Raw genomic sequence first — 11001 nt, forward strand, 5'->3', positions numbered from 1 at the left:
AGGTTCAAAGAGACTGATAAGTATTATTGTTTCATAACATTTTGTTCCGTAAGCTTTAGCAGAAATTATTTTATAGGGATTTTAAACTTGTTCGTGAACTTTGATTAACCTGATCACCTATTGAACAACTGGGCCCTGATAGAGTACAGTACTATGATAATGTTTGGATCAAACTCAAGGAAAGTTAGGCCCACTTGTTCAAAAGGTGAAAGGGTAATCGCACTTTAACAACAATTCAAAAATCTTGATTAATCATTTCTTGTTAAACTAACTGGATTTTTATAAGGCTCTATAGCAGTCTTCCACCTCATCCTTTCTGTCATAACTAAGGAATATACCCATGTAGGTTTTGCAGTAAAGAAGAAATCGAGTGATTAAGCTAATCACATTTTGAACAATTGGGTCCTGGTATATGCCGTCATATACAATGCTTTATGTAAAACAAACACTAGATAACACGTACCACACCATGTAACGGTATATCATTGATATTGAGGCTTTAAAAGGCTTCTTTACCGACTAAAAGTAATCATTATCTGTTAAAAATAAGAATAAACTGCTGTGTATTGATATACAATAGCAAATGAAGCGTTATTTCCTATACAATAGCAAATGAAGCGTTATTGCCACCCTCTGTCATTTCATTTTAAATCAATTAAATTGATTTAAAGTAAATAACTAGTTGCTTCGCCTCTATATTTTGTACGTAATCGTTGGTCCTAAAAGCAAGCATTCGATAAATACATTGTAATTAATCTTATTATGCCGTGTTAGTTTGATACATTTTGTGAGAAGCAGTGCATGTGTATAATGTCGGCGATAAAGCACTTTTAAATTAACAATCTTGTAATAGTCTAGTTGTGAATATTATGTAAAATATAATAGTACATTTTAGGTAATACAGTTGATGATATAGCAATTTATTTTACACTTCTCAGAATTGGACATACGGTCTGTGCCAAATGGACTCCGACAATGACGGGCGGAGAAATGGAGAAGAGCTAAGTGATCCTTGGTGTGAATGGACTCCCGGAAGTGGAGACACTTTGCCACTTCCTCAGTCACATCCGGGTATGTACTTTATAATCAATATTTTCATTTGTCTTATTGTTGTCGTTGTTGCTTTTTGTAACTAACGTGTTTTGGTCATCAAACACGACATGCAAGAAAAGTAGCTACAGTATGTATCATAATTTTTAAAAGAAATATGTTTTGAACCTTAAATGATATTTTGTAGTACATTAACTTGTATTGACCCTATTTAAGCATAAGAAAAATTACCATAAAAAAGCAAACAAACAATAAAAAGCAACACATAACAAACAAAACATAGAACGCTAAAAAGCAAAATTCCTATACACGCTCACTAGCATGCAATTTAATCTTAATTAAAGCGCTTCGTTCTCATTTTCAAAGCAGTCAAGTATTTACTTTGATTTTGTAAATAAATGATGGTTACGATGTTCTTAAGATACAGTACAACATATCTACTATCTATCAAGACCTGTCGCATGGTTACCATATATCGGGTTATTTCAGCGGAAATATAACTTAATCAAACTAAATTTCTGGGATATGCCTTTCGTATTTGTCTCCATGTCTGTAGAGGCAGATAGATGCATGACATGTTTTGTTAGTACAATGCCATTATTTTAAGTAATTATATAAACTCATGAATAATACTAGTATAGCATGCTTATGAAAACAGTTTTTGGCATGTCAGTGTTGAAAATGTGTTTGTAGTTCCACTTGTAATTTTAAAATTGATGTGCTTTTATCGTGAATATTCAGTCACATTGTGGACAAAAGATTGATAATAAAGACATTCTGCTTATGTAAACAGTAGAAGGCCTATACGCAAATGACGTTCGGGAATATCGACATTTTTATAAAATCTGCAAAAAAGACGATCTTTGTCTCGGGCCTTTCACTATACCGATCCATTTTTATGTTCATTATATATTCAACTCGGCTACAAATTACACACATATATATATATCATGAAAATGCATGTTATTGTTAATGTTTTGAATATTATTTTCGGGAATAAAAAAAAAAAAAATTTCGTGTTGTTAGCTGACGAAAGTGTCATTTTTGAAATATTAAGGAATACGTTGATCTTTGAATAACCAAAATTTTAAATCAAACCATATTTTAAAGTCAATGTCCTTCGTATGCATAAAATTAATATATAATAACCCATATGGTATTAAACATATAATATAGCACTTACCAACAACTCCCACGAAAATCTGATTTATGGTCACTATGACACCTGTTTCCTGATCACATCACATATAGGTAACTCCTGAAGGTCGAGATAATTTGTTAACATTTTAAGCCTAATTAGTCCGTGTATTTTAATTAGTTATGTGATCAAATACTGTAGAGTAGATAAATAGAACAGATAATGTAATATATACAACCTTTTCTACTGGCATGCTTAGCATACCGTACATATGTTCCCCTGAATCTTTGGAACGAGAACATTACAAGTTATTAGTGAGGTAGTGGATATTATCATCATACCAGGCTAAGGGAAATTAAGGAAGCGGTCTAGGCCGTAGAATTAATGGCGTTCTTGTAAAAATGTCAAAATTTACATCTTTATTTACCACACATCATTATTCAGTGATGTGTTCCGACATCACTCGGTCCACCGATGATTTGTCAACTTAATCATACAAAACGTTCACATGTTAAACGTTAGATTTTTGTTACTTCGTAATTCCGAAAAAAATGGTTTAATATTCTGGAAATCATAATGATTCTCGAAAGAGTAATCAAATTCCCTCACATTTTTTTCCCGTTAATTTGTCAATATTTTAAAGCTGAGCGATGACTCGAATCTGATAAATAAATTGTGTTTGTTTACAGAATACCGTGGGCGTTCCTCTGGTAGTTTATTAAAATGATGGAACATTTATCATTTTCCCCTGCAATAAAGTCGACATAAGATATTACTTTTTTTAAATCAAAATTAGCACATTAATTTATACAGTTTAATTATAATATGATATGCAGTTATACAATTTTCCGTATTATTTGTTTACCCTATCTGTCTATACATAATTGAATAATTTATGAGCGCCGACCACATACCTCGAGTGAAGATCCGAGGTGAGTGTTTCGACACCTCCTTACAGTGTCCGTTTGTTTTGCCCAGAATGGCAAGCGACGGGCTTAACGTATGTTGTTCAGTTAGGTTGTCACCAACTACTACAAGGGGCCCCGCTTCAAAATGACCGTTGCTGTTCACTGGGATATAAACCCAGAAATAAACAAACAAGCATTGATAAGATGAAAAATTACACATATGTAAATGGTACATTTTTTGATGCAGACTTGCAAACTCAACTGTATAGCATAAAGGTGTTCTTGACGTTATTAAAGGACTAAAAATTGTATCATAGTAAGTATAATTATTAATTGTTGTAAGTCATTCTCATTTGAATTAATCATATTGTGATTCAGGTATTTGCGATTCCTCTGTTAACCCCTGTACTGATGGAGAAGTGACCCAGTTTGCCTGTCCAAGCCAGCCAGCGCAACCCACCCAACAGTTGGATCCCTTTAATAATTTAGTATTTCAGCCCCCACCACTGCCCGATCAGGAACGAAATCCCGGCGAAATGTTTAATATACCAAATTTTCAATTCCTTGGAAGGACATTGCGTCAGAACCAGGGGCCAGAGCCACAACCAAGAGTAAACCAAATTGAACCTGCCCCCACACCACCTCCACCGACTCCACCACCACCGATCCCATCAGTTATTCATCAACGTGTTCGTAAGCCTCCCGAAGTGACTCCCACTACCGAGACACCTAGCATTGCCAATCCACAGAATGAAAGTCCATCCGGTTTCTTTAGTCCTTTCAGTCTTGCCGATATACCTCCAAATGAACCTAAATCGCCTGATCCTCCACCGATTAATCACCCACCGGATGTTATATCTCCACAGAGAACTCAGCACAGACAAACATCTGATTCGGTATCCCCTTTTAGCTTAATAAATAATTCTCCAATAACTCGGCCACGAAGTGGAACAGATCCAGTACCGCCATTACAGAATAGACCCCATACGGCTAATTCTTCACCCAACCGTCTGTCAGGCAATGTTCCTCATGTAACACCTACTCCACCTAATCCAAATACAAACATCCAGATTCCAAATTCAAATCCGCTCATTTTCCCTCCAATTGTCACTATCCCTAATGTAAACATTCCGGTTCCAAACAGACAGACAAACAATATGCTTTCCTTGCCACAGACGAGCAACAACGTCGTAGCAAATGCCCAAAGCAGAACCGGAAGTACTATTCCTACATCAAATACGAACACAGCAACACAAAATACACTCAATAATGGAAATTCACGGTTTCCAACATTTAATAATAACATACCGCTCGCATTGCGACGGAGACAATTCCCATTTCGAAATCAGAATATTTTACAATTACGAAATTCAATTTCCAGACAACGTTCTCAAAATCCAAATACCTCACCAGCGATTTTGGGCCGGACAATGAGCAGGCCCAATGCGTTCACGCCTGCTCGACAAAATCAAAGAATACCATTTTCACGAAGACCTTTTATAAGACAAAATCAAAATGTACCTAGAAATTTTCCTAGATTTCAAAATACTTCACCATCATTTCCAATGATTCCGCGAAACCAAAGTGCAGTGATGGGATTTCCACAAAGTAATACATCTCCAAGGCAAAACCCTTTCCGAAGATTTAATTTACAAACTCAAACATCAGCAGCTACTAACCAGCAACGAATCACAAATTCGAACCAAAGACAAATCACGTTAAATACAGCTAATCGAAGGCCAAGATTTCGAGTTCAGCAGGTACGAGCAACTCCACAGAGGGAGCCAAACCGCAATGACCCAAATTTGTTTGTTATTAGGACCTTGAGGAGAGTGATGAGACCAAATTTTACGTGCCCTGGTTTAACCGGACCAAGTAAGTATTTTATGTTGAGTAGAAATTCTTTTAAATTGTGTTAATCATCTCATGGATAATCTGATTTCACTAATCTAACACAGTTTAGAGCACACATGAGAATATATCTGATATAAAATAGTGTCTGTAGCTCAAAATCATCAAAATTAGGGCATTTCATCGGATAGAAAAATACAGGTCTTTTTAAATACCAAAATGACACCAAACATTACGAACGGGTACTCAGCTCGTGTTTCATTAACGACATCACTCATGTCAATCATCCAAATCAGGTGGCACAGCGGTAACACACCTGCCTTTCACCTAGCGACCGGGGTTCGATTCCCTGATCGGACGTTAAAAAGTATGGGGTCACTTGGCCGATGACGTGGGTTTTCCCCGTGTTTTCCGATTTTTTTCCAACCGTAAGACCCCTCTCGCTTCCACTCGGGCCAACAAACATGATTGATATAGGTTGATATGAATTGTTTCGCAATTGTTAATTCCAAGCAATTCCGTGTTTTGAAAACGAGAACCATGATAGATCCATCGGCAGCAACACCACGAGTAATAGCCATGCTCGACTCTATATCCCATACGGATTTGTCCATTGATGGTGACAATACCATTTCCAAAAAAAATCCTCTTCAATACGTATTATGTAATTTCCACTTATATGACGACTTTTTCTTTATCAGATGTCCGTACTTGGATGTTACGCCTGCCACGAGTCCAGATTCCCACCCGTTTCCAATCAGGTGTATGTATGGTGTTCAACCTTCCCGTCAACGGGGACTTCCACCTGATAGGAGGGACTCCTGTCATAGACAATAGGGATGCTGTACAGCAGATGTTTGTGTACGGCTGTGGTATGTATTACATGTGAATAATGTACAGAGATTTGGTTCCAGTTAGACCATGTCATTTGAATATATAAAAGTTTCTTGTCCAAAAAAAATATTTCTTTCAAAAACATCTTATAGATTTGAAACGGCATCGTTGCATTGGGAATGATTGATATAACTGTGGTATGTATTTTGTGTATAGCGTTTTGACATCAGTGAATGTTCGCTTGTTGCATGTGTACAGCTTTATCTCAAAGTTATTCTGTAGATTTGAAACGGCATTGTATGTGTTACTAGTATTTTGTAGTGCTGGAATATATGACTTGTATGCATTTTGTATATATTCATAGAATTTTGACATCGGCGAAGGTTAGCTTGTTGAATTATATATATTTTTAAAAGTATATTCTATAGATTATCAATGGCATTTTATTTATGTGTATGGCATGTATCTGTACAGTGTGTTTATTTTGTGTATATGTTCAGAATCATATCATCGTCAAGTTTTGACTTATTGAATGAAAGAGCTTTCCTCAAAAGTTTTTTTATTGGTGAGAAATGGTACTATATGTACGGAGTCATATCTACTGTTCCTTTAAATCTACAACCTATTTATCTTTTAAATCAGAACAGTTCTAATAACCTCAGGAGACAGCTGGGTGCATTGTAATGATTTTCCAATACCTGCATATCCTCCAATTCCATCTACAGAATATGTGTATTATTCTTCAGAATTTATCCTCATTTATATTCATCCTATAACTGTGGATGTTAGAAGAGTAAAGCGGTAAATCAGCCGTTAGAAATAAGAACCCATACACATCAAATCGGAAATGCAGTCTTCAACATACATATGCGGAAGGATATGTACCAACGGTCGATTGCACTTTATGCATATGTGTGTGCTAAGTTACACAACGACAAGTTTAGTGTAGTGCAACCGGCCGTGGGTATTCGACGTGAAAGCGATCAACGAATGCAAATACACTGTGTAAAAGAACCATGTCTCAAAATGACAACGCTAATTTATGAGCAACATGAATGCTACATTCCTAGGATCAGTATCATTTTCTCTCTTCTCGTCGCGCCGCGTAGAAGACGAGATCTTCGTAACAATCAAACATTAATAAGACTGTGGGCTGTTCCAGGTATGACGTCGATACTGACAACACAGAAGCTTCAGTAGCACAAGTAACACGGCAAAAGCATACCATCATGGTACGGCCCTCGTATTTTATGGGCGAAAATGTATCTTGACATTTTGCCGTCTCACTTCACAAATTCGCGAATTGGCGAAAGATGAACGGCCGACAACGCTCTTTATTGATTTCACAACGCTCACAAAAAGTTTTCAATCGCGGTTCGTGTTTAATTAGATAAATATCTTACTTCATATATCTATGTAACTGATTACAACACATTCGAATTCTTAAAAATACGTAAGAAATGGGGGAAACAACTATTATCAAATATATGGAGCTGTATTTTTTTCTCAGACGAAGGCACCACAGTCCCAGTGACGCTACGTCCGTACGCATGTGACGGGATGCCAAGGAGGGAATGTCAGAATATCATTGGAGGATATGGGGGTTCGATTCCGGGGATTTGTTTTCCAAGATCAGGAGGAATCAGAATTGGCCGGACTGGTTTTAAACAAATCATCCTACAGGTACTAGTATCTGGAGAACTGAATTCTGAACTACTGTATATATATCGTTGGGAATTAAATTTCATTGTCAGCATGAAATTGGTTCTTTTTCTCTCTCTCTCTCTCTCTCTCTCTCTCTCTCTCTCTCTCTCTTATTAAGTTCACAAATTGCCATACTTAAAAAATCAACCCTATACACTGTGTAACATGATTCTGCAGATTGTGGCGGCCGCATAAATTTTGACCAGAAGATGATACTGTATACCTGGAAATTTTCGCCCCAGGTTATTTTCGCCATTTAGCAACACAAAACATATTCGCCCCGTTTTAAATTCGCTCTTCACAAAATTATTAATTTGATTCAACCAGGCCTGACATTTTCGCCTTCATTTTAAATTCGCCCTATCATCAAAAGGCGAAAATAGCGAAAATTAAACGAGGGCGAAAATTACCAGGTATACAGTAATTTGTTAGCTTCACTATAAATACAATTAAAAATATAACCAGCATGAAGCATATTCAGGTCGCGATTTGATGCTTCACGGCATGTTGTCGCACAATATGTAAAGTACAGAAGACTGGAAGGTCACAGGTAAACAATTTGTATTATGTATGACCACAAGTTGTGATTTATTTTAGGTTCGTTGGATGAACCTGTTCGGGAGGTTCGGAATGACGGATAGTTCTGGCATGACGATGTATTATACCAATTCCTTGCGTCAGTATGATATTGGAACTAAGGTTCTTCGAGCAACTCACTTCACTATCCCACCAGGTCAGCCAGAATACACCGTGTCAAGCACGTGCCCTGGGGAATGTACGGTCATGCAAATAAGATCACCTATCTACATAAGCATGGCCTTCAACCATATGCATTTACTAGGTAATTATTTTAATTGATTGTTGATGGACAAACGAGTTTACATACATATCATTTTAATGTTATGCCGTGCGCATGTCAAATAACGTATTCCCAAATATTCCATATGTATTGCAACATTAATATATGTTTAGATAAGCTGAGTTTCCGAATGTGGAACTGCAAAAGGACATAGACAAAATAGGCTTAGGCAAAGACGGAATGAAAAGCTATATATAGAATATCTATATCTTTATCAATACCTCGAAACCAATAGAATATGACTTAAGGATATGTGTGTTGAAAGTTTGAAATTTGTTTATTTCACTTTACTGTCCGACAGGTTGGGCAAGTTGTACCTTCCAACCCAATTGCATTTGATTTGTGTTTGTAAGAAGCGACTTAATTTGGGATCATTGATTTCCTCTTGTTCCTATTCTACTTCTTTCTAGTATCTCCCTAGACACTCTCTCACTTTTAGCTGAGCGTTCGTCCTTGTTAGGAAGGCCCTGGATTCTGTCCTCTGGCCGAGATATACCATAGTCTGTACAATGATAGTTTCTACACCTGTTTAGTGCTCAGCATTTTTGGAGTGGGACAACTGGTTCGTCCTTGTCAGTGTACATTGTGTAATGTAACCCGGTAAGGATGGCATGCTAGGTGTCTTCGGCAGCTCGCTTCAATGGGAAAGATGTCCTGCTATGCAATCGGCATTGCGTCATCAAATGGAGACAAAACTCACCACACGCAGGCATCACTCTTGTACAGTGGATGTTTACTTCAATTTGAAATACCTGCTAATAGGTCGTAAACAACTTGCCATACTCTTGTTTAGTTATACTCCTGGGATTCAAAATATCAGAATATTAATTTTGTTTTTTAGGCAGGAGAGAAAAAGTCGAACTTGTACGGAACGGGGAAGTCGTGGGTTTGATAACCGACGAAGATGCATTTAGCTATGACGATCCAAAAGCATACTGGTTGGTATATTTTTAATCTTATTCGAATACTTAAACCTGTTGAGATTTTCCTTGTATTTTTGTCGATGTATGTCGGCACTGATTTGATGATTTAATACATCTCTACATCGTTAGGTCACGAAAATTATGTAATTCAAAGAAAGTGGTATAGCATATAGCAACAACTTTGATTATCTGATTGGTGGTGTTAATTTCGTATTAGGACTAAGCTTGCTTTGAGATTCCTTGATAATTGGTAGATCTTGCAGTTAATCAATGAATAAAAAACACAAAACAAAAATATGAGATATGAAACAGAACTAACATATTGTTCCTAACAAAAGATTACTCTGTTCTCCCCAGGCATCAGAATCCTATTCAGATATTACCAGGTGACAGTCTGCGCATGTCCTGTGTATACAATTCAATGAACATGCGCGGCAACGTTTCGTGGGGCTTCGGAGAGGCTGACGAGATTTGTCTTGCTACCTTGTTCTACTATCCGAAGGAGAGCTGGGAGACGACTTCCTGTACCAGCTTCCGGAGTATTCCTCTTTGTAAGCTGGAAACAACTGGAATAGTCAATGATTGTGACTTCAATAGCTTTTTCAGCACACTGAGACGAGATTTTCAAACTGCCGCGGTTCTGGCGAACTGTACAATCCGACGTATCTGTAATGACGGCTGCCATTCTCTCGCGAATGCTGCTAAATCTCATCCTTGCTTAAAGGGGGATAACCAAAAGTTGCTGGAATCAAGTATTGATATTTCGCCGGACGAAAGACTGTCAGTTCTGTTTGAAACTTTAAAATTATGTCAATCGGGTATACATGGAGTTGAGCCTGGGATTCCAATCTCAAGCAATCGTATACCTGTGAATTTATTGCCTGATGTAGAGACTGTAAAAAATATGATGCACAATAATATAATTACAATTCCACCAAAACCAACGTTGGCGCCAGTCGCCACCGTGCCTCCGATACCCAGAATTCCCCTTCTACCAACACCACTTCCGTCGCCGACTTCCACAACACCTCGTGAAATAAAACCCAACAAGCAAACAAAAGAAACTGAGTCTGTAGTACCAATAGCTGGGGATGCTAAGATAAAAATAATTCCTATAAACAGGAATAATAACGAAGAGAGCGTCCAATCAACCATGATACGGCTCATTCAAGATCACTTCCGGTCCGTTCCAATCAGCATAGTGGTTATCTCCCCTGACGGACTTCTTCGTGTGGAAAATCAAATCGGACTCTCTAGTTTCACTAATACTAATCCCTAACTGAAAAAAAAGAAAAGACAATGTGCATTATTTATTACATGTTTTATTACATGCTATTTGCATTCAGAATACAAGCGATTGTTTATATTTCAGTGCAATACATAAGAGGTACTGTGAGATTATGTTATGGCGGCATATATATCTATTTTTTTGTTTTTCCTTTTTTTTTTTTTTTTTTTTGAAAATCATTGTTTAATGCACTGATAAGGTGACGTATTAAACAGGCGGAAAATTTAATAAGATTCTTATCAAACCAACCATATTCAACAGATCATTTACGAAAGTATGTAGTTTTTGTCAAAAAATCCTTATGACTTCAGATTGGTTTCCATTTATTCCGAAATTTCGCGTCATCCCGTCCAGCATGTTTTCCAACAATAATCTGATAGACTTTAACAGGTCTTGCTTTATAAGATGTCACTCAACTGTGAAGGAGCGTTTGGGATAATTAAATA

General features: G+C 37.1%; 1 protein-coding gene across 1 annotated transcript; it reads left to right on the top strand.

Annotated features, from left to right (window-relative positions):
- Nucleotides 1-4148: 4148 nt before the first annotated feature.
- Nucleotides 4149-10660, top strand: LOC117317248. The gene is made up of 6 exons (XM_033871978.1): nucleotides 4149-4971; nucleotides 5649-5819; nucleotides 7292-7464; nucleotides 8083-8326; nucleotides 9186-9282; nucleotides 9625-10660. The coding sequence occupies exons 1-6, from the start codon at nucleotides 4254-4256 to the stop codon at nucleotides 10544-10546; spliced, it is 2325 nt and encodes a 774-aa protein (XP_033727869.1). The 5' UTR covers nucleotides 4149-4253; the 3' UTR covers nucleotides 10547-10660.
- Nucleotides 10661-11001: the final 341 nt, after the last annotated feature.

The sequence above is a fragment of the Pecten maximus genome, chromosome 19 (assembly GCF_902652985.1).
Source record: "Pecten maximus chromosome 19, xPecMax1.1, whole genome shotgun sequence".
Lineage (NCBI taxonomy): Eukaryota > Metazoa > Mollusca > Bivalvia > Pectinida > Pectinidae > Pecten > Pecten maximus.

Coding starts and splice junctions, on each gene's coding strand:
- LOC117317248 (XM_033871978.1), top strand. CDS start 4,254: ATGCTTTCCTTGCCACAGACGAGCAACAACGTCGTAGCAAATGCCCAA. Junction 7,465..8,082: donor TTAAACAAATCATCCTACAG/GTACTAGTATCT, acceptor GATTTATTTTAG/GTTCGTTGGATGAACCTGTT. Junction 8,327..9,185: donor CAACCATATGCATTTACTAG/GTAATTATTTTA, acceptor TTTGTTTTTTAG/GCAGGAGAGAAAAAGTCGAA.